Below are 25,512 nucleotides of genomic sequence, written 5' to 3' on the forward strand. Positions count from 1 at the left end.
TTAGGGTTGCCTTGAGGTTGAACCAAGTCTACAATGTATTCATCCGTAAATTCTTCGCTCCCTTTGTCGTCAGCTTCAATCCATTCTGTAATTACACTTTCTTCTTAGTTTTCTGATCCATCTTGTATAGGGGAACGGGGAAAAATGGAGCTTATTCAAATTAGAAATCAAGCCATGGAGTTAACGACTAAGCACAAATGATGACACTGGCTCTGCATCAGTGACATCAATCTGAGATGGGTGGAAGAGGGAGAGAGACAGGCACAGCGACTCAAAATCAACGACAAAGTAAACTTTCAATTATTAGTTAGGCTAACTTTCGGATAATCCGACCTTTTTGGAATCCGAACAGGCTGTCCCCCCAATTAGTTAGGATTTGCGGGGTTTTACTGTATATAGGTACCTACTATAATATCTTCGTTCCAATCGGCTGGTAGTATGTTTTGTTCATATTTTTTGTTGTATTAGCTGGTTTATTTCCTTATGTAATTCTCTTCCTCTGTATTTTTTTCCACTGTTATTTCATTTTCTTCTGCTGCTTTTCCGTTTTCTATGTTTTTAATATTTGTTTTTGTACGTTTTCTTCTGTGAAAATTTCTACTTCGTTGTTATCTTGTTCTTCTTCATCTGTTTCCTTCATACCGAATAGCATTTTTTCGTAATTTTCTTCTCATATTCTGCTGATCTGTTTGTCTTCAAACAGGGTTTCTCTTTTTTTTTATTTTTTAGTACTCTTGTTTTAATGCTGGACGTATTTTTTTATCTGACTTTTTTTGTAAAATTGTTATATTTGATGGTTTTCAGTCTTTTTTAATGTCCTCCAGCGAAACCCGTCATTTTTCTTCTTTTTATTTGTTGAGTTTGCTGTGTTTCTCGCTATTTTTTATTCTTCCCTGTTTTGTTTTGACGGATTGGTTGTTTATCCACGTCATTCTAGCGTAGTTTTTTAGTTTTCTGCGTTTCGCAGTCTTGATCGTACGTAAATTACACATTTAAAATTGAAAAGGATTTATAGGTTCCAAATTAGCTAAAAGACGGTGTTTCAATCCCTGTTTGTGTATTATCGCTCCAAACCCTTCTTGGCAGTAGCGCACCCGAGGGGGGGGGGTTTGGGAGTTAAACCCCCTTTCCCCCAGGGCATATGAAAAATATATAAATAATAGCAGAAAAATGTAACTTGTCTTTCACAAAATATAGAAAAAAATTTCGACGCCCAACCCAACCCCCTTCCCCCCAGAGAAAAATTATAGGTGCGCTACTGCTGCTTGGATGTGTCCCGTTTTTTTCAAATTTATGATATGGTCACCCTACAGTAGAAACGCTTCTTAATTCACGAGAGTATTCTACACACTTGTTCTTAATCCAGGATACAGTTTTTTGTGTCAAATTAGAATTTCATAATGGTAGATAAGTTTATTTTAATTTTCTAATCTATTTCAACAGTAGGGCCCCCGCATACTGCAGACTTTTTACCTGCCGATAGTTTAGTCGGGTTGGGCAAAATTAAAGATTTTTCTTTTTAAAATATGTAAGAATGTAGTTCGTTTGGTATGGCATGAGTGCTTTAATTTTTTTTAAGTATGTATTCTATTTGTTTTTAATTTTGTAGACTAGCAGACTTAACTACTTTATGTAATGTGAAATTTAAGACTTACTACTATATTTTAAATATTTTTCAAAATATTATTTTCTATATCCTTACATAAAAAAATACATTGAGTGTATGAAATAAGTAAGCAATGTTTTAAACATTTTTATTATTTTCCAGACACCTTTGCACCTATTAGTTGAACAAATTATATTATTAAAAATTTTGTACTTACTTTACTTAAGCCGTCCTCTTGTACCCTACGCTGTCGAGGTAAAAGTTTTGTAATAAAAAATTAAGAATTCAATTTTAACACTTCTATAATATGTTACAATTGAGCAATTAGACCAGCAGATTCGGCAACTGGTTATGATAAATTCATCAATTTTAATGAACATACTTTTTAATTTTTTATTTTTGCAGTGAAAAAAAATACATTGTTAATTATACAAAAAAATATCATTAATATATCACAACAATATTTTTTTCAACATACTACAATAATCAATTATAAAAATATCCGAAGTCTAAATTCCAACATTTGAGGTGACAACAGCGCAGTGGAAGCCATGAGGACATAAACTCAAATATACGGAGACCACTACAACCGCAAACTGAATAAATATATATTTGGATGCCATCAAAACCGTTAAAGTGATTTTAGATATACAGCAAGCGAACATGGCGCGCCTGACGGCAATTGCTCCAAGTAATGTGTATATTATTATACAGATAACGTGACTGAGGACGTCCGGCCAATATTTTGTGTAAGCATTGTAGGAAGTGGTACCTTTCATTTGCGATACATTTTAGGGAAAGTCCTCGTGGCAACCGTATATCGGAGTTCACGAAGACCTGGAAGCCACGAGAGACTACGGTTTAACATGGGGGGACGTCATAAGATGCTAAAAATAAATATATATATATATATATATATCAAATGAAATAGAGAATGTGGAGAAATCCCCTTACGAATAATTCACACATCCACCATTTTGGGTTGGGAAAATTTTTTGAATAGAATTAAAAATCCAAACACTAGTTCTTAGAAATAGTTCTCCACATTCTCTATTTCATTTGATTGATATCGTACGAGTGGTCGTTAAACCAATAACTTCTCATCTTTTGTTTTAAATATATATATATATATATATATATATATATATATATATAAAATGATGTTGGATAATCGAGTACAAATTTAAAAATAAATAAGCAAAATCATTGGCTAATACTCGTAAAGTGAATGCGAATTTAGTTGGAAATATATAAAATGATGAAAGGTCATCATTCCATACATTTCTGTGCAACTATATACACCGGTGTTTCGGCCTATTTGGGCTTCGTCAGTATAGTGTAGCAAGTTAAAAAAGTTGTTTGTTAACTTGTAAAAGGATTACTACAGGAGCAAGGTTACCAATTTTGGTCAGGTTGTTAGAAGACCCGCAGTCGCAAGGCTACAACTAACATTGCCAAGGAGGTAAAGCTACCTGAGGAAATGAAAAGCCATAACATTATTAAATAAAATGATGTTGGATAATCGAGTACAAATATAAAAATAAATAAGCAAAATCATTGGCTAATACTCGTAAAGTGAATGCGAATTTAGTTGGAAATATATAAAATGATGAAAGGTCATCATTCCATACATTTCTGTGCAACTATATACACCGGTGTTTCGGCCTATTTGGGCTTCGTCAGTATAGTGTAGCAAGTTAAAAAAGTTGTTTGTTAACTTGTAAAAGGATTACTACAGGAGCAAGGTTACCAATTTTGGTCAGGTTGTTAGAAGACCCGCAGTCGCAAGGCTACAACTAACATTGCCAAGGAGGTAAAGCTACCTGAGGAAATGAAAAGCCATAACATTATTAAATAAAATGATGTTGGATAATCGAGTACAAATATAAAAATAAATAAGCAAAATCATTGGCTAATACTCGTAAAGTGAATGCGAATTTAGTTGGAAATATATAAAATGATGAAAAATCATCATTCCATACATTTCTGTGCAACTATATACACCGGTGTTTCGGCCTATTTGGGCTTCGTCAGTATAGTGTAGCAAGTTAAAAAAGTTGTTTGTTAACTTGTAAAAGGATTACTACAGGAGCAAGGTTACCAATTTTGGTCAGGTTGTTAGAAGACCCGCAGTCGCAAGTATTGACCTTTCATCATTTTATATATTTCCAATAAATTCGCATTCACTTTACGAGTATTAGCCAATGATTTTGCTTATTTATTTTTATATTTGTACTCGATTATCCAACATCATTTTATTTAATAATGTTATGGCTTTTCATTTCCTCAGGTAGCTTTACCTCCTTGGCAATGTTAGTTGTAGCCTTGCGACTGCGGGTCTTCTAACAACCTGACCAAAATTGGTAACCTTGCTCCTGTAGTAATCCTTTTACAAGTTAACAAACAACTTTTTTAACTTGCTACACTATACTGACGAAGCCCAAATAGGCCGAAACACCGGTGTATATAGTTGCACAGAAATGTATGGAATGATGACCTTTCATCATTTTATATATGTCCAACTAAATTCGCATTCACTTTACGAGTATTAGCCAATGATTTTGCTTATTTATTTTTATATTTGTACTCGATTATCCAACATCATTTTATTTAATAATGTTATGGCTTTTCATTTCCTCAGGTAGCTTTACCTCCTTGGCAATGTTAGTTGTAGCCTTGCGACTGCGGGTCTTCTAACAACCTGACCAAAATTGGTAACCTTGCTCCTGTAGTAATCCTTTTACAAGTTAACAAACAACTTTTTTAACTTGCTACACTATACTGACGAAGCCCAAATAGGCCGAAACACCGGTGTATATAGTTGCACAGAAATGTATGGAATGATGACCTTTCATCATTTTATATATTTCCAACTAAATTCGCATTCACTTTACGAGTATTAACCAATGATTTTGCTTATTTATTTTTATATTTGTACTCGATTATCCAACATCATTTTATTTAATAATGTTATGGCTTTTCATTTCCTCAGGTAGCTTTACCTCCTTGGCAATGTTAGTTGTAGCCTTGCGACTGCGGGTCTTCTAACAACCTGACCAAAATTGGTAACCTTGCTCCTGTAGTAATCCTTTTACAAGTTAACAAACAACTTTTTTAACTTGCTACACTATACTGACGAAGCCCAAATAGGCCGAAACACCGGTGTATATAGTTGCACAGAAATGTATGGAATGATGACCTTTCATCATTTTATATATTTCCAACTAAATTCGCATTCACTTTACGAGTATTAGCCAATGATTTTGCTTATTTATTTTTATATATATATATATATATATATATATATATATATATATATATATATATATATATGTTGCTTGTTGCAACATTTAGGGCAAGATATTTGGAAAGGGAGGACCAGGGAGAACAATAATACCTTGTCTTCAAAACCTGAGAAAGTGGTTTAATACATCGACAACCGGACTACTCAGAATGGCAGCAAGCAAAGTTAGGATAGCCATGCTGATCGCCAACATCCGGAACGGATAGATACCGTAAGAAGATACGTATAAGTTTTATAACTTATAAACTACTAAAAGTCTTCTTATAACCTAAAAGTTATAAAACTTATAAGTTATAAGTTTGTTATTAAATATGTACGAGTATAGAGTGATGATTGCAGTAAGAACTGGCAAAATAACGCAAAAGATGGAAAGCATAATACGTTGAAATTATCAAAAGAAGTCTATAAATTTACATTGTATTAATATGTAGTTGTTTCCCACCTTTAGACTTATCGGAGAAAAATGTCACAGATAAAATGGAGATGTCACAGTTTAACTTTGATGTTGTTTGCCTTTTCCGTTATTTTGCCGGTTATTAGTGCACTCATAACTGTATATCAACCCTTATCCGGGCAAGGTGGGCCCGGCGGGTCCGAGACGCCAATTCTTTTATCATAAACTGATAAAAATTTATTGAATTTTATGGATCACTGAATTTGTTTAGAAGTGTGTTTCCTTCAACATAGTCATGAGCTATTCAAAATATTCTTAATCATTTTTTAAATTATTGCGTCGAAAGAATTTTGTCAGTTAAAGGGGCAATACAGGCCTGTCGGCCCCTACTTGTATTTATACCTAAAGTCTAAATCTGTTACAGAAGTTAATCTGACAGTCAGGTAATGTTTTCGTGGAATATGTAAAAGACTTTTATGATTCAGGAAATCCAATAATAAAGTCTAAACGTGCAATAAACAATTTAAACATCTCTTTGATGTGAACACCAAAGAGATGCTCACAATAGGTGTTATATCTACTCTAAATGAATTGCAAAAACTGATAATGATTTTTGGAATGTAATAGTATTTTTAGGTAGGTACCTATACATATTTTGAAATAAATAATGCATCTGCTATCAGTCGTTTGATACCGATGTTAGTGTCGACAACTACTAAGCCAGTAAAATTATATTGAATTACAGTGAAAGTAGATAGTGCGAATAAAATGTCCCGAAAACCATTATCAGCTGCAGTACTGCAAGATATTGCTAATAATTTATGGGATTCCGATGATGAAGAATCTCCTGAAGTAGTTGGCATTGAAAGTGACTCTGAAATTGAAGATCATCTTTCGGAAGCAAGTGCAGAGGATGATCAGCAAGTAGTATTGAGTGATAATCAAGAAGAATGTGTAGCTACTAGTTCCCATATTTCAGAGTGTGTAATTTTTGAAACTAAGGATAGAACTTACTGGAAGAATCAACCACAACCGACAGGACGTATGCGATCCTGCGACATAATAAAAAGCAAAGTGCACAAAGTAATGTTAGCCCCTGGTCAAAGTGTGAATGATCCTGTTGATTCCTTTGGTTTGTTTGTGGACGAAAAAATTGTGAACGAAATAGTAAAGTGTACAAGTAAAGAAGCCGAAAAAGTCCTGGGGATAGAAAACTGGACATATTGCGACTCTACAGAGATATATGCCTTTATTGGACTCCTAGTAACTGCAGGGCACGTGAGTGTCAACAATAATAATGTAGGTATACTTTGGAGTAAGTTTTATGACCCTACTATATTTTCTCTTTTGTACTCTTTTCTCAGAAGGGTTTTCATACAATAATGAAAGGCAACAATACCGTAATCTTTTTCCAGGGTATGCGTAAATACCAATCCCTCTTTTTAAATAAAATGGCCTATTAGATTTACAAAAGATTTTATTTATTTATTAATTAAGTCTTCTTTGGCTCCAAATCTTTACTACTTGTAAATAAATATTTTTTCTACAAAAGTTTTTTTGCATTTCATTATTTTGTGCAAATCCTTCAGGTAGATCGCACCCTCGAGGTAGACCGCATAGGTACTATAGTAGCACCTAGTTTTAATCTAGAGAATTTAAATTTAACTTTAATAAAAAATCAAAAATGAATATTAGACATAATAATATATGGGTAAATATGAATAGTACATTAAAGAACAGTGGTGGGCCCAACGGACTCGAGTTGCCCGGTTGCGTAAGTAAAATGTGTTCCCCGGATAAGAGTTAAAGGGTACACATTTTTGCTATACTTCCGATTACTTTACTTTGATCCCTAAGCCAGGATAAGTATCAACCTAACATTTTTAAAGGCACTATTTACATTCTACTTATTGTGTCCCACCTTTACACGTATTGGACGAGTTTGGCAACTTCCACTGTGACAGTGACAATTTTAGTTGACATACTCCTCCAATAAAAGGTCAGTGGAGAAGAAGAACCAATAAAGAATTGGAAGAATTATATCAAGAGCCAACGATCACGACGACGATCAAAGCACAGAGAATACGATACTTGGGGCACATCGAGAGAATGGGAAGTAAACGAATGCCAAAAATGGTACTCTCACGAAGACCAATACAAAAGAGGAGAAAAGGCAGGCCAAGGAAAAGATGGAAGGAGTGTGTATGAAGACTTGAAGAAAACTAACATTGAGAGATGGAAAGAACTAGCATTGGACAGAAGGAGATTGAGAGAGGTGGTGAATGAGTGTATAAAAAGACTGAAGTGTAATTAAATAAAATTTATAAGTTTTATAAGTTATGTAAGTTATATTAAGTTATTTATTATATTATTTATGTAATCAGAAATGTGAACATTTTAGCCCTATGCCTACAAGATCTGTTGCGCTTAATAAATAAATAATACTCCTCTGATACGTCTAAAGGTGAGAAAGAATAAATAGAATGTAAATTTATAGGTTTTTATCGCTAAATTTCCCAACTCTGTTAGTTTCATTTCTTTTTATCTCACAACTTAATATGTTTTCCATCTTTTGCGTTATTTTGTCCATTATTAGTGCGCTCATCACTGTATATACAACCCACAATACGTGGGTTGCTTGTCCAGAAGGCAGATTCTAACATAATGGACTGTAGGTAGCAACTATGTTAGCAACCTAACCTGGTAACAGCACTGATGGTGATCTTTTAGCTCTAAAACGTTCTGTGATGTAGCACTTAAGAGGAAACAGTAGCGATCAACAGGTAGCGAAAACGTGTTCCAAGATTGCGGCTGTAATTTTGAATATTTTTTCGAGATATTTGGCACACGTATTCGTAATGTAATAAAGAATGGCGGTACAGATAAGAGCCCAATTTGAAAAATATATTAATATGTGGAACTTACTCTGTAATTAAATACAATATTAAAAAACGAGCCTGTACCGCCATTAAGAAGAACAAAAAAAATACACTTTCTTCAAATAAACTTTTTTATCCGATGCCTAGATTTTGTGTTATTTTGGAACTACTAATGAAATAAAAAATTTTAGTATTTCCAAAATGACACAAAATCTAGGCATCGGATAAAAAAGTTTATTTAAAGAAAGTGTATTTTTTTGTTCTTCTTAATGGCGGTACAGGCTCGATTTTTTAATATTGTATTTAATTACAGAGTAATTTCCACATATTAATATATTTTTCAAATTGGACTCTGTACCTCCATTTTTTATTATATTACGAATACGTGTGCCAAATATCTCGAAAAAATATTCAAAATTACAGCCGCAATCTTGGAACGCGTTTTTGCTACCTGTTGATCGCTACTGTATCACCTTAAGGGGATTTTTAAATAAAATATACCTTTTATGGAGGATTTTACTAATTTTGCCTATTAAAATGGTTTAGTATGTCATTTTTACAACAAACACCAATTGCGAATCTGGACCTCCACTTACAGTTGAAGACAGTGGCGGCTGGTCCAGGTCGGCAGGGTCGGCAGTGCCGACCCACACATTTATGTACACATTATAGATTTTTTTTTAAATATATAAGTTAATCAGAGTTGATGATATTCGTTTCTGTGAAATAAAAAAAATATCTGTGAGATAATACAGACTAAATTTTATTCATTGTTTTTAAAAGAATTCAATCGGATCCGATACGTTAAGTGATCCCTGTGCGCTGTGCGTAAGAGACTTTTCTTCAAATGAATGATCCTAGCCAGCCATACACCCGACTGCGATTGTGTGAATTCAAGGCCCTCTTCGGCAAGCCGTACCCAGATTGACAATTTGCTTGTAATAAGACGCTATGGAATATTAGCCGATAGGCAACCAACTATACATTCACCGTATTCATTTGAATGACAAGTCCGGCAGAAAAACAGTCTGCCGAGCGCAGCGGTGATCTGCAAATGGCAACAAGACACGTACTTATAGACCATGGCGCATCTGTAATAGCTATTTGTATAACAAGGGAGGAAAGTGCTACTTTTCCTCCCGAGAATGAAGTTTACTGCCCGGCGCGTAGCGGAGGGTAGTAATCATTCAAGGGAGGAAAAGGCACTTTACTCCCATGTTATACATATGGTTTTTCCACCTTCCTCAAATAACAAGTCATTTTTTCATTTTTACTTAATTTATTTATGTAACTAACCAACAAAATTTATTAGAACTAAAACTAACAAGTAGGTACAATATAACAGTCAATTGTCAAATTATTAATGGGAACATTGTTAAATCGAAATAACAATTTACTGTTGTTCTGAAGCTATTTTCTTGTGGCATTTTTATAATCAAGTATATTCAAATGGGAAATAAGCCACAATTTTACCTAAAAATTATTTTATTAACGTTTCGACGCCCAAGTCGGGTGTCGTTGTCAAAATACAAAATAATATTAAATAAACAAAAATGTTGTTGCTTAGTAAAAAATTCTTCTAATAATTTATTTAATCTGACTCATTTATATCGGCAATTCAGACACGTATTATACATTTTAAAGTAGACGACTTTAAAAATGATATTGCCAATATTGATGAGTTGCGTTCCTGGGACGACTTTACTAAAAGATAGTTCATTCGATTACATGAAATCAATCCCAACTCAAGAATAGCCGCCACAAAAAATCATAGCATGTGATCTGTCTTTAAAAAGACAACCAAATGCAACGGTGGTACTGAAATTCTCGCGTTAGAGATTCCATAGTAAATCACGAGGGAAAACCAGGAAAAACCTCGTGATACTATCCCGACATCGCAAGTATTTGGGTTTACATTTAGTTTACTCTCAAAACTAATACCAAATTCTGACTTGATATTTTAAATTTTAAATAATACTAAAATACTTAATATGTACTAACTCGATATGTTACTGATTTACTAATTGTGGTATTTTCTTTCTATTGACTATATAAAAATTATATAAAAAAATATGATTATATAAAAATTATATAAAAATTATATGACTTTCTATATATAAAAAATAGAGAATTTGATAGATCTCAAATATGTCAACACGCATGGGATAATGAACATAGAGTTCAGTGGAGAGATTCAAGTATAGTCCTAAAAGAAGCAGATAGTAAAAAGAGAAAAATCAAAGAAGCGGCTCTAATTATGCTAAATGAATCCAATTGTGTCGCAAATTCCTCGGTAGAATGCAGTAGGATGTGGTTACCCATACTAAAGGAGGAAGTCAATAGAAAGAAAATACCACAATTAGTAAATCAGTAACATATCGAGTTAGTACATATTTAGTATTTTAGTATTATTTAAAATTTAAAATATCAAGTCAGAATTTGGTATTAGTTTTGAGAGTAAACTAAATGTAAACCCAAATACTTGCGATGTCGGGATAGTATCACGAGGTTTTTCCTGGTTTTCCCTCGTGATTTACTATGGAATCTCTAACGCGAGAATTTCAGTACCACCGTTGCATTTGGTTGTCTTTTTAAAGACAGATCGCATGCTATGATTTTTTGTGGCGGCTATTCTTGAGTTGGGATTGATTTCATGTAATCGAATGAACTATCTTTTAGTAAAGTCGTCCCAGGAACGCAACTCATCAATATTGGCAATATCATTTTTAAAGTCGTCTACTTTAAAATGTATAATACGTGTCTGAATTGCCGATATAAATGAGTCAGATTAAATAAATTATTAGAAGAATTTTTTACTAAGCAACAACATTTTTGTTTATTTAATATTATTTTGTATTTTGACAACGACACCCGACTTGGGCGTCGAAACGTTAATAAAATCATTTTTAGGTAAAATTGTGGCTTATTTCCCATTTAAATATACTTGATACCAATTTACTGTTTTTTACCATTATGCAAAATATAGGGTGATATATAAATTAAACGTTAAAATGTATAGATACTTACGTAATAGAAAATAGATATTTTACAGGGCGTCAATAAGTTATATTTCATGAATGAAATACCATCACGTCTCTTTTACTTTTCCTCCCTAGGGAAAATATTTTCCTCCCTAGGGAGGAAAAGTATAACTTTGCTCCCTACAATCAGGTCCGGAAAAGTATACTTTCGGTAGAGGTAGGTAGAAAAAATATTAGTAACATTAATTTGGACGTTGAGAGGTGACTCATAATTGTTTGCAGTAATTGCTTGAAAATAACTCATATAATAATATTTACGTTATCATCCCACTCAAAAAGGTCCGGAACATTGTTTAAATAATCAAAATGTCAAAAAATGAAGGAAAAATTATATTTTTTTCTTCATTTTTTGATTATAACTTTGAAAGTATTCATTTTCGAAACAAGTTGCACTGACATAAAAGTTGCGTAATTAACTTTCATACAATATAGGATTAGCTAAAAATTTTAAAAATTGTCACCCTTGTTGCAAAATAGCAATAACTGCGAAAAAATCATAAAAAACAAGTATTCGCATTTTACGTTTTTCAACCGTTTATGCTACATTTAGGAACTTCATAATTTTACCCAGAAAAACTATATCATATAATAAAACAACACTATGAATTTCATTAAGATCGGTTCAATAGATTTTGCAAGATAAATTTTGCAATCCAGCTTTCGCAAAAAAATTCATTTTTTTTTAAATGTTGCAGAACTGAAAATAAAGAAGACAGCAAGTTGAATTTATTTTTACGTATAGCAGAATACTGTACCTTTCTTATATATGTAAAAAAAATTAACTTGCTATCTGCTTTATTGTCAGTACTGCAACATTTTGAAAAAATAATTTTTTTTGCAAAAGCTGGATTGCAAAATTTATTTTGCAAAATGTATTGAATCGATCTTAATGAAATTTACAGTATTGTTTTATTATATCAAAGGTTTTCTGGTTAAAATATGAAGGTCGTAAGTGTAGCATAAATGGTTGAAAAACGTAAAATGCGAATACTTATTTTTATGTTTTTTTCGCAATTATTGCTGTTTTGCAACAAGGATGACACTTTTTAAAATTTTTAACCAATCCTATATTGTAGGAAATTTAATTACCCAACTTTTATGTCAGTGTAACTTTTCTGAGAAGTGAATACTTTAAAAGTTAAAATCAACAAACGAAGAAAAAAATCGAAGTTTTTCCTCATTTTTGACATTTTGATTATTTAAACAATGTTCCGGACCTTTTTGAGTGGAAGGATAACTCAATTATTATTTCCAAAGAATTTTAAAATATCTATTAGACAAGTTCATTAAAAATTATCCATCATTCTTTAATCAAATAAAATAAAAAAATGGGTTAACAGTTTTATATGCTGATCTAAATATTTTCGGAAGGTGGGATAAGTTACAAAATATGTTTAATTTTATATACTGCAATTCATTAGGTATAACAAACTGTTCCCGAATTTAATAAATTATTGTGCTCAAATGTGGGCAAATTCTGCCTCAAATGAACGGGATCTCTCTTGTCTCAAAGCGTATTATCAAAACACCATGAAACAAAAACAAGAGAGAATGTCAAACTTGTCTCAAATGTCAATACTTTTAAAACCTCTCCAAAACAATAATAAATTTTACAATGACGTTATAACCCATTTTGCTACTTCGAAACAACATAGACTAGAATTAATTTATAAACAGGTTTACAAAAAAAAACAAAAAAAATAAAAAAAATAAAAAAAACAAAAACCAAAAATCTTCTATGAAATTGAAGCCTTTTAATTAGATGGCATACCTATCTGAAGAGACAGAACCTTGCCCACCCTGTCATTAAAGCCACGAGCCGCCACTGGTTGAAGAAGTAACGTATGCCATCAAAAGTACCAAAGATGGTAAAGCAGTAGGCCCTGATCATTTTCATTCCGAATTCTTAAAACTTATGGACTACGACGGCATAAAATGGTTGACAAATATATTTAACAATATATATGACACAGGCACAATTCCCCAAAAATGGCTAGAATCAACTTTTACAAATCTTCCAAAAAAACCCAATGCGAGAAAGTGCGAAGACTATAGAATTATAAGGCTTATGAGCCATTTACTTAAAACATTTCTAAAGGTCATTCACAAACGAATATAATACAAAGTGCGAGGAACAACTAACAAGAACACAATTCGGATTTCGTGATGCTCTGGGAACACGGGATGCCCTTTTTGCTGTGCAAGTGCTATTTCAGAAATGCAGGGATGTAAATTGTGATATATACGTATGCTTTATATATTACCAGAAAGCATTTGACAGAGTAAAACATGACAAATTAATAACTCTAATGCAAGAAATTGGAATTGACAACAAAGATCTAAGAATTATCAGAAACATTTATTACAATCAAACGGCCAAAATCAAAATAGAAGACCAGTTAACTGATGAAATTGCAATAGAACGAGGAGTACGACAGGGCTGTATTATATCTCCACTACTATTCAATATTTACTCTGAATGGGTATTTAAGGAAGCTTTAGACGGCTGTGCCAAAGGAGTATTAATAAATGGTGAATGGTTGAATAACATTAGATATGCAGATGACACCATAGTTTTTGCCGATAATCTCAATGATTTACAGATATTAACAAATCGTATAACAGAAGTCAGCAACAGATACGGACTAGCTCTTAACATAAAGAAGACCAAATTTATGACAATTAGTAAGAAACCAATACTAAACGCTCAACTGACAATCAACCAACAGAATATCGAAAGAGTTGAGCAATATACATATCTGGGTACGAATTTAAATAGCCAATGGGACCACTCAACAGAAATTAAACAGCGAATAATAAAAGCGAAAGCAGCATACGTTAGAATGAGACCCATTTTCAACAGTCGAGATATAGCATTAAAAACAAAATATCGTCTGTTGAAATGCTACATATTCTCAGTTCTGCTCTACGGAATGGAAGCATGGACACTAACTGTTGCATCTATGAATTGGCTCGAAGCTTTCGAAATGTGGTGTTATAGGCGCATCTTACGTATATCCTGGGTTGACCGAATTACCAATGTGGAAGTCCTGCGTAGAATGGGGAAAGAGTGTGAAATTCTCATAACAATCAAAACAAAAAAATTAGAATATTTAGGACATGTAATAAGAAATCAAGAACGTTATGGCCTTCTCCAACTGATTCTCCAAGAGAAGGTAAATGGTAAGAGAGGACAGGGAAGAAGACGCATTTCCTGGCTTCAAAATTTACGTAAGTGGTATAACACGACTACCACGGAACTGTTCCGAGCTGCGGTAAACAAAGTCAAGATAGCCATGATGATCGCCAACATCCGGAATGGATAGGCACTTTAAGAAGAAGAGTATGTCATTTTTACAAATATACTTACGTTATAAGGCATGCAGGAATCATGAATAATATAAATGGCTCATCGTTTCGACCATATAAGAAATCAAACTTTAATGGCATATTTCCATGTGTATAATGACAGTCATCAAAAAGATCGTTTTGAAATTTGGAGTAGAGATTCAGCAATTTGTATTTTAGAGCTGCTCCAATTTGTCTGTCTGAAAAGAGCAACATGATTAAGATGTACATAATAATGAAAAAGGCAACTAAGATACATATTTCAGACTAATTGGTCAAAATCAGCACGGTGCAGCAAGTTTGAAAAAGTAAAATAAATTTGGAAAATTAGCAATAAAAAGAATCGCAACAGGAAGCAACGCAACCAGTTTGCAGTAATAATGCTAGAATGCCCTGAATTTCAAAGCATTCACTAATACGATACCACGGAGTAAACTAAAGCAATCTGGGTAAAAAGAACTACCAATAAACAAGGAGGTATTTTTAATGGGAAATAAGCCAAAATTTTACCAGAAAATGAATTTATTAACGTTTCGACGCCCAAGTCGGATGTCGTTGTCAAAATACAAAATAATACTAAATAAACAAAAATGTTGTTGCTTAGTAAAAAATTCTTCTAATAATTTATTTAATCTGACTCATTTATATCGGCAATTCAGGCATGTATTATACATTTTAAAGTAGAAGACTTTAAAATGATATTGCCAATATTGATGAGTTGCGTTCCTGGGACGACTTTACTAAAAGATATTTCATTCGATTACATGAAATCAACCCCAACTCAAGAATATCCGCCACAAAAAATCATAGCATGTGATCTGTCTTTTCTGGTTTTCTCTCGTGATTTACTATGAAATCTCTAGCGCGAGAATTTTACTGTCATCGTTGCATTTGGTTGTCTTTTTAAAGACAGATCACATGCTATGATTTTTTTGTGGCGGATATTCTTGAGTTGGGGTTGATTTCATGTAATCGAATGAACTATCTTTTAGTAAAGTCGTCACAGGAACGCAACTCAGCAATATTGGCAAGATCATTTTAAAGTCTCCTACGTTAAAATGTATAATACATGTCTGAATTGCCGATATAAATGAGTCAGACTAAATAAATAATTGGAAGAATTTTTTACTAAGCAACAACATTTTTGTTTATTTAGTATTATTTTGTATTTTGACAACGACACCCGACTTGGGCGTCGAAACGTTAATAAATTCATTTTTTGGGTAAAATTGTGGCTTATTTCCGATTAAAAATACTTCAGTATAAAAATGCCTACGGAGAGATTTTCGCGAGAAATAGTTAAATAATGTAAACTGATATCGGCATGTTTTATTTTTTCTAACTTGACTTCACCTGATGAAGATCAATCATAGAGTCTACCATAATTATTTATACTGTCTCAGATTTCTCACCCCTTGATGTCCACTCTACAATTATTAATGCTGGACTATCTGATCATGAAGCAGTTTATACGAAGTTTAATATCTTTAGCAAACCCTCCTCGAAAAACCGACGTTTATGCAGGATTTTTTCTACCCGGAACTTTCGTAATTTCCAAAATTTATGCTTAACCTCTGAGTGGGGCTTTCCTGCTATGGACGTTTATAATAATTTCAGTGATTTTTTAGATACCATTGTCTGTATCTTCAATAAAGAATTTCCTTTAAAAGATATAAAGGCAGTTTTGCTTTAAAAGGTATAAATCTTGTCTGTATCTTCAATAAAGCATTTCCTTTAATTCCAATTAAGCCAAAACATCGCAAACCCTGGACTACTAAAGGTATCCGAATATAATTGATGGATTCGACCGTTACTTGATGGAAGTTCATTTTATCTAATAATAAAACACTGACAACTAATAAAACACTGACACTAATGAAACATTTTCAATTGCCCAACAACTCCAGACTAATTTCATTTGACGTAAAAAATCTTTTTCCTGGCGTTCCTCCTACAGAAACTTTTGTTTTAGTTAAGAATCTTTTAGACCATAATAGTACAAATCCGATCATTGCATCTAAAATTTTACACCTTCTTGAAATTTGCATAAATCAAGACTATTTTGAATTCAATAATCAAATATACACAAACAAGAGTGCAGGACTTATTATGGGTAACCCTCTAAGCCCATTGCTATCAGATATATTCATGAACCAACTTGAAACAACAATTTCTAAACATCCCGTATTTAAACAGTTCTTATATTGGTGGAGATACGTGGATGATATACTAGTATGCTTTACAGGAACTAACAGACAACTTGACCAATTTCTATCATATATTAATTCACTTCATAATAATATTGAGTTTACAATAGAAACAGAACAGAATAACTCCATAAACTTTCTAGATGTAACGATTTCCAGACTACACAACAAACATGAGTTCTCCGTATATCATAAACCTACCCATACTGACACAACTATACACAATTCATCATCCCATCCTACACAACACAAATTAGCAGCCTACCATAGCATGATACATAGACTGACAGAAATTCCCATGACAAAAAATAACTTCGAGATAGAACTAAACATCATTAAACAAATAGCAGTAAACAACGGCTATAACGAACAAACAGTTAACAAAGTTTTAAACCAAAAACTCCATAAGAAAGCTCTGAAATTAGTGTATCCACCACCACAGAAAGAACCCAGTACCTTCTGCTCTCTCACATATACTGGCAAGATAACAACAAAAATAGCCAGATACATAAAAAAGAAAGGAATAACACCAGCTTTCAGAACTAACAACAACTTAAGCAAATATATTAAGAACAATAAAAGCCGAAAGAGAAAGCAACTACAGAGTGGTGTGTACAAACTAACGTGTGGTGACTGTCCGAAAACGTACATCGGTCAAACTGGCAGAACTTTTGACAAACGGATAGCAGAACACAAAAGGGCATTCAACAATAGAAAAACAGACACTTCTACATACGCACTTCACCTTCTAGATCATAATCATTCTTTCAATGAAGAGTTTCAAATTCTGCATATTCAAAATAAAGGCCTTAAGCTATCTTTTATAGAATGTATGGAAATTAATAAACTGAAAAATACAGATATAATTCTGAATGACCAACTCGAGACAAACAGCTCCCCACTCCTCAACCTCTTCAGTTGAAGACTTAAAAAGGCAAACACATTGTGAACTATATCACTTGAGAAAGGCACTCTGCCGAAACAGCTGTAGTCAGTTAGTTATAATAAATTCTGTGGAAGTATAGAAAACAAACGTTTTCAGTGTTTTATTATTAGGTATCCGAATATCTTCCAAGAATATGCGTTCTCTATTCTACATCAAGAAATATACTGCCAACGTCTCTGTCACTGAATATATCACCAAGTACATGGCAACCTATCTTAAACTTATAAAATCAGCTAAAAAAGTCTACTACCAAATCCGTCTGGGGAGCTCTAAAAGTGTTTCATAAGAAACTGGGTCCATAATAAACGATCTTCGAAATAAAACCCACACTGCTCAAACATTTTCCCTTCCAGACCCTGAAAATCTAAATGATTATTTTGTTAATGTAGGTAAAAATATTACATCAACTATGTTGCCACAAAAAGATCCCATTTCCTATCTTCCTAGTTCAAGAAAGGTCTCGAATTCATTCTTTATAAAACCAGTCGATAAATCTGAATTGATCCAAGCAATCAATAGTATCAAAAGCAAATCTTCCTGTAGTACTGATGGTCTATCGATAAAATTTTTTCTAATCTCCCAGAAAACGTGTTGGAAGTCCTCATCTCATTGATTAATGACTCTTTTGAGAAAGTAAAATTTCCAGAGTGCCTAAAGACTGCCATCATTATTCCTCTTCATAAGGATGGTGAAATATCTAATACCTGCAATTATAGACCTATGGCACTACTACCGGTACTCTCCAAAATTATTGAGAGCCTTATAAAAGCTCGACTTATGTCTTTCTCGTCGAAAACAACATTTTATCACAAAATCAGTTTGGCTTTTTAAATAATAAATGCACCACTGATGCCATGTTTTCTGTACTACATGAGGTTTATCAAGCACTGAACAACAATTTTCACACTGCTACCGTTTTTTGTGACTACGCCAAAGCTTTTGATTGTGTAAATCACAACATTTTGATAAAAAAACTAAATTTCTACGGAATTCGAGGTATTTCTTTGAATTGGTTCCAATCTTACTTGGATGAGAGGAAACAAGTGGTTAGAGCAAATGATACAGACTCTAGTCTCAAAAAAATTGTATGTGGGGTACCTCAAGGATCAGTATTGGGTCCTCTACTTTTCCTTATATTTATTAATGACATCACTAGTTTAAAATCGATGGAAAAATCTTTCTTTTTGCTGATGATACCAGTATCACTTGGAGCAACTCAAATATTGCAACTCTTCATGCTACTATAACTTCTGATCTACTTACAATAAATACCTGGTCTGACTCTAATTTACTCTCGTCTAACGTAGATAAAACAGTAGCCTTACCTCTTAATAACAGCCAGATCAGTACTGTTGATTCTGTAAAATTTCTTGGTATTTTTTTAGACAGCAACCTTAAATGGTCCCTCTATATTAATTTGTTAAGGAAGAAATTATCCTCAACTTGCTATGCTATAAGATCTGTTTCGAATGAACTCAATTTAGCACGTTCCAAAATAACATATTTTTCTTTTTTCGAGTCACATCTTCGTTATGGTCTTCCTTTTTGGGGTTCTGGTACAGCTGCCCAATTCGATGTTATTTTCAAATTACAAAAAAGAGCAATAAGATATCTGTTTGGCCTCAGAAGAACAACACATTATAGAAGTTACTTCAAAGATCACAGAATTTTAACCCTTCCATCTTTATATATTTAAGAAATTGTTTGCTTAATTCGTAAACATCTACATGTCTTTCCACCAAGACCTAATCATGACCTTTCTTTTTGCTGATGATACCAGTATCACTTGGAGCAACTTAAATATTGCAACTCTTCATGCTACTATAACTTCTGATCTACTTACAATAAAAACCTGGTCTGACTCTAATTTACTTCCGTCTAACGTAGATAAAACAGTAGCATTATCTTATAAAGGAGCTCTTTAACCCTTACCTCTTAATAACAGCCAGATCAGTACTGTTGATTCTGTAAAATTTCTTGGTATTTTTTTAGACAGCAACCTTAAATGGTCCCTCCATATTAATTTGTTAAGGAAGAAATTATCCTCAACTTGCTATGCTATAAGGTCTGTTTCGAATGAACTCAATTTAGCATGTTCCAAAATAACATATTTTTCTTTTTTCGAGTCACATCTTCGTTATGGTCTTCCTTTTTGGGGTTCTGGTACAGCTGCCCAATTCGATGTTATTTTCAAATTACAAAAAAGAGCAATAAGATATCTGTTTGGCCTCAGAAGAACAACACATTATAGAAGTTACTTCAAAGATCACAGAATTTTAACCCTTCCATCTTTATATATTTAAGAAACTGTCTGCTTAATTCGTAAACATCTACATGTCTTTCCACCAAGACCTAATCATGACTACTTCACGAGAAATTCTACCTTTGACGTCTATTTACCGACCCCGTCATCTGAGTTAGTAAAGAAATCTATATTATATTCCGCAACAAAACTTTACAATCATCTCCCTCTACAACTTAAATCTGCAGCATCTTTCCCCAAATTCCGTAAACTGACAAAAGCTTACCTATCCGAAAAACCATATTATGCAGTAGAAGAATTTCTTAATCAATAACTAAGAAATTACAGTACCCTTTGCACAAGTAGTATTATTATTATTATTTTTCATCTATATTTGGGTGTCATATGCAGCAGCTTAACTTTTAAACTTAATTACTACGAAGATTATGCAATTTGCAATTTATTTAAATTTTTAAATTTTGCAATTAATTAACTTTTTAACTTCATTATTATTATTTGTTTTATTTATACTGACGATTTATGTAATTTTAGTACATTGAATTGTTATTGTTTTGTTTTCTTGACTTTTTGTAAGCTTTGTCGATAAAATTGTACAATTTTTCATGACAATAAAGCATATTTCTATTCTTTTCTATTCTATTCTATTCTATTCTATTCTATTCTATTATATTCTATTCTATTCTATTCTATTCTATTCTATTCTATTCTATTCTATTCTATTCTATTCTATTCTATTCTATTCTATTCTATTCTCTTCTATTCTATTATATTCTATTCTATTCTATTCTATTCTATTCTATTCTATTCTATTCTATTCTATTCTATTCTATTCTATTCTATTCTATTCTATTCTATTCTATTCTATTCTATTCTATTCTATTCTATTCTATTCTATTCTATTCTATTCTATTCTATTTTATTCTATTCTATTCTATTCTATTCTATTCTATATTGACAATTATGACACCTTTCAGGCTGACACCTCAGTGGATACAGGAAGTAGCAATAAGGGATGAAAGGGGAAAGTTAGTGCAGCCATTAAAGGTTTTCAGCTCCTATTTTATTAAACCTCAATCGATTTGCATGAAAATTGGTGACTAGTTAGAGCATACCTCAAGAAATAAAACTGATTTGGTACCAACTTGCACTTTTACCCTAGTGTTGAATACTACCCTTCCCGCAGGTGAAAACAATTTTATTAAAAATAACCCACAAATCGATAGAGGGACAAATTTTAAGTAAAGTTTGTTATAATATCATGTTATTAAAATAAATCAATACTTTTTGAGTTATTAAAGATCAAAGATTTGTCTATTTAAGAGCATATGCGTGAAGTAACGGATGATAAAAAGAACATAATTAATTATTTGTATGTTATTAGTAAAATATTATTTTTATATTATTTCGATATTTAGTTGGATTTTTTTTATCAATATAAACTGAATATGTCCAGAAACTAGGCCTGCCCCATAATGGGTACATTTGACATATTCGAATACACTTTTGCTAAATTTGTAATATCGAAATAATATAAAAATAATATTTTAGTACCATAGAATTAATTAATATGTTCTTTTTATCATCCGTAACTTCACGGATGTGCTCTTAAACAGACAAATCTTTGATCTTTAATAATTCAAAAAGTACCTATTGATTTATTTTAATAACATGATATAACAAATTTTACTTATAATTTGTCCCTCTATCGATTTGTGGGGTTTTCTTTCAATAAAATAGTTTTCACCCTCGAGAAAGGGGTGGTATCCACCCCCAGGGTAAAAGTGCAAGTTGGCACCAAATCATTTTTATTTGTTGGGGTATGCTCTAACTAGTCACCAATTTTCATGCATATCGATGGAGGTTTAACAAAATAGGAGGTGAAAACCTTTATAGATCAATCAAGTTAGTAAAAAATAAGCCGTTTTTGGACATAATTGAAAAGACGAGGTTTAAGTTGAAATTTGTAGTATGAGATATTACAAAAAGGCTACCATCTTGGGATTCATCAATTTTTTAGCGGAACAATTTTTAAATAAACAAATCAAAACGTCAAACTTAGTTTTGTGCTCATAACTTAAAAACTTGTTTATTTAGAGATTTGACGTCCACACGTAACTTTTTAAGAACAAAAAGATACATCGAATGAGTTACGCTAAATGAAAATCGGTTAATAAACAAAAAAGTTATTTCAAAACGGACCACAAAATCATTGTTTTTGAATATTGTTCATAACAATTTTGTTGTTTATTAAAATATGTTTAAATATACCTAAACTTGAGGGCATTATGGTGTTTGAATGGTGTGCAAAAAATGGTCCAGATCTGTTAAATAGTTTTCGCAAAATTAAATTTGTTTATAAAATTTTTTGAAAAACGGGCTAATTTCTGAGGCTGGTCCAGTTAATATGGTTGAATGTATCTCAATAATCCGAGGCTCATTTCCTTCGTTAAGATATATACTAATAGCCTATGAAAAAAAAAGTAAAAAAAATACATGTATGTACACAAAATTATTTGTTACTAAATAGCAGTTTTTAAATAATTACAATAATATCGTAGAAATTAGGTAAAATTAAATGGCAATAAAAAATACGGAAAGTTGGTTAAAATACACAACTTCTAAAAAAAATTTTCGGTCCTACGACTCTTGGGGTCTGAGATAGCCCCTTTTTTTGAAAAAATCACTGTTACGTTAATTAACAACACTTAGATCTGAAATTAACCAGTTTTTTATAAGAAAAGTCAAAGTTTTTAACAAAGTTTTTAGCAAGAAAAAGTGTTAAAAATTGTTTAAACAGTAGTGTTCTAAACAAAGAGTAGTTTGCGTTGCGACTAAAGTAAAAAAAAATAATTGTCGCAGCCGAATGAGAATAAATTCGCGGACTACCATTCACTAGCGCTAGACCGTTGCAGCCAATTTTTAACATTGACAGTATACTTGATTTGAAGCTTAATATTATATTTATATATTTTGGTAGAAACTTGAATTTTATAAATATTATTATGTTGCACATTTATTTAGTAAAATTATAAATATTTTAAATAAATAAATTTAAAAAATAACAATAAAAAGGCCACTTAAAAAAAATTTATACATCCCATTAGCTGCTTTGTTTTGGATAATTTTGCAATGAAAATAAGATAAATGTTATTATTTTAATGTGGTACCATAGATAAAAAAATAGTAAACTTGGTACAGTAGAGCCCGATTGGTAGGTATAGGCCATTTTTTCTTCTCTATTTTGAATCCGTGTGTAGTCCAAGCTGTATCGTCGACCCCGTTAGGTAAATTATTCCGATTCGTATTTTTTGCACAAACTTACTCAAAAAAAGTTCTTTGTAACAAATCCGGAGGGTACCAAGAGCTACCGCGGCCGGAAAATTGTTTAAACAATTTTTTCATTAGTTTCATGATTACTTATAAAATTGGGTGACAAACTGTGTAGTTTATAATTTTAATCAACGCAGCATTAAAACATAGGTCCTGAAGAAGTTTTCTGGAAAATTTCAAGTCAAAATCTGCAACAGAAAAAAAGTTACGCGACCTTATAGACGAGTGGTACTCCCCAAAAAAAAAACGCTATTTCTCGAGATATCAACCACGGTGTGGTGAATGGCTAATTTTGGTCTTACTTTATGTTTTTGATGGTGCTGAAAACGAAAATGAGTTTTATTTTGAATTTTAGATGGGGAAACATTGTCAAAATCGCAATTTTACCCTAAAAATAAAAAAATGAAATCACGTTTTTCTTAAAATTAAAAGTTACACCACTTTTTTTCTATAAAACATTTTGTTCTCTGTACTCTAGATTTTAACATAAAATTAATTAAACAGCTAAATTTCAAATTTTGTCACTCAACTTTTGCGATTAAACTTTGCAATTCACGAATCTGCACCTTTTACTTCAAACAATTTATAACTTTCTTTATAGCAAGACAGAAATATTGAAGCAGGTCCCGTTGTTTTCAGAAAGGTAAGAAATTTATACTATAAAAATTTCAGAAAAAAATATTACAATGGAACAGAGTTGTAGCAAGTTAAAGGCAAAAAACGTGATTTTTTTTTATTTTTAGGGTAAAGTTGCGATTTTGATAATGTTCCCCCACGTAAAATTCAAAACAACCCTAATTTTCGTTTTCAGCACCATCAAAAATATAAAGTATGACCAAAATTAGTATCAGTATCTCCAGAAATAAGCTTTTTTGGGGTGTGCCGCTCGTCTATAAAGTCACATAACATTTTTCCTATTGCATATTTTAAATTAATTTTTTTTTGGAAAACTTCTTCATGACTTATATTTTATTTCTGTGTTAGTTAAAATTATAAACTAAAAAGTTTGTCACTCAACTTTTTTAAGTAAACATGAAACTAAAGAAATATGACGACAAAATTTTTAAAAATTAACAACATCTCTTTTAATGGGTTTAATCATTTTGGACAAATCTCTTTGTTATCTAAATGCTTCAAAGATAACACAGGAAAATTTTCAAAAGGAAATATTTACAGCGACCAAAAATACAGTGAGTCAAAATTAAAAAATCATCAAAATTGATTTTTCGCATTTTTGCCTAAAATTTGATTTTTGAATATGTTCTACTAATTCTAGAAAAAAATAAACTCCATATTCGGATTCAGAGACCTCGAAAACATAAGGAATGACGAAAATTTGTCATTCACCTGAAAGTTGATTTTTGTGGTCGGTATAACGTAATTTTACGAGTTGCTGCCGGTCGCCAACCGCGCCCACTATTCAGTCAGTCGACTACGCCCGCTATTTTTATTTTAGTCGGAACGCAAAATACTCTCTGTTTATAACACTCCTGTTTAAACAATTTTTAACATTTTTTCTTGCTAAAAACTTTGTTAAAAACTTTGACTTTTCTTATAAAAGATTGGTTAATTTCAGCTCTAAGTGTTGTTAATTAACGTAACAGTGATTTTTTCAAAAAAGGGGCCATCTCAGACCCCAAGGGTCGTAGGACCTAAAAATTATTTTTAAAAGTTGTGTATTTTAACCAGCTTTCCGTATTTTTATTGCCATTTAATTTGATGTAATTTCTACGAAATTATTGTAATTGTTAATACGCTTAAAACTGCTATTTATTAACAAATAATTTTGTGTACGTATATGTAATTTTTTTTACTTTTTTTTCATAGGATGTTAGTATACATCTTAACGAAGGAAATGAGCCCCGGATTATTGAGATACATTCAGCCATATTAACTGGACCAGCCTCAGAAATTAGCTCGTTTTTCAAAAAATTTTATAAACAAATTCAATTTTGCGAAAACTATTTAACAGATCTGAACATCATGGTTTTGCACACCATTCAAACACCATAATGCTCTCAATTTTAGGTATATTAAAACATATTTTAATAAACAATAAAATTGTTATTAACAATATTCAAAAACAGTGATTTTGTCATCCGTTTTGCAATAACTTTTTTGTTTATTAACCGATTTTTATTTAGCGTATCCCATTCGATGTATCTTTTTTTTCTGAAAAAGTTACTTGTGGAGG

At 32.0% G+C, this 25,512-nt stretch overlaps 2 protein-coding genes across 5 annotated transcripts in view; both read right to left on the minus strand.

Annotated features, from left to right (window-relative positions):
• LOC126880132 (ABC transporter G family member 23-like) overlaps positions 1–25,512 on the minus strand; it is a 384,411-nt gene that overhangs the window by 285,983 nt on the left and 72,916 nt on the right. The gene's annotated exons all lie outside the window — the stretch shown is intronic.
• Positions 1–25,512, minus strand: part of LOC114330390 (ABC transporter G family member 23-like) — a 132,768-nt gene that overhangs the window by 34,437 nt on the left and 72,819 nt on the right. Inside the window, exon 11 of the mRNA XM_050643870.1 lies at positions 14,595–14,772. Coding sequence (XP_050499827.1) covers positions 14,595–14,772 — 178 coding nt within the window. The remainder of the gene's footprint in view (positions 1–14,594; positions 14,773–25,512) is intronic.

The sequence above is a fragment of the Diabrotica virgifera genome, chromosome 2 (assembly GCF_917563875.1).
Source record: "Diabrotica virgifera virgifera chromosome 2, PGI_DIABVI_V3a".
NCBI lineage: Eukaryota > Metazoa > Arthropoda > Insecta > Coleoptera > Chrysomelidae > Diabrotica > Diabrotica virgifera.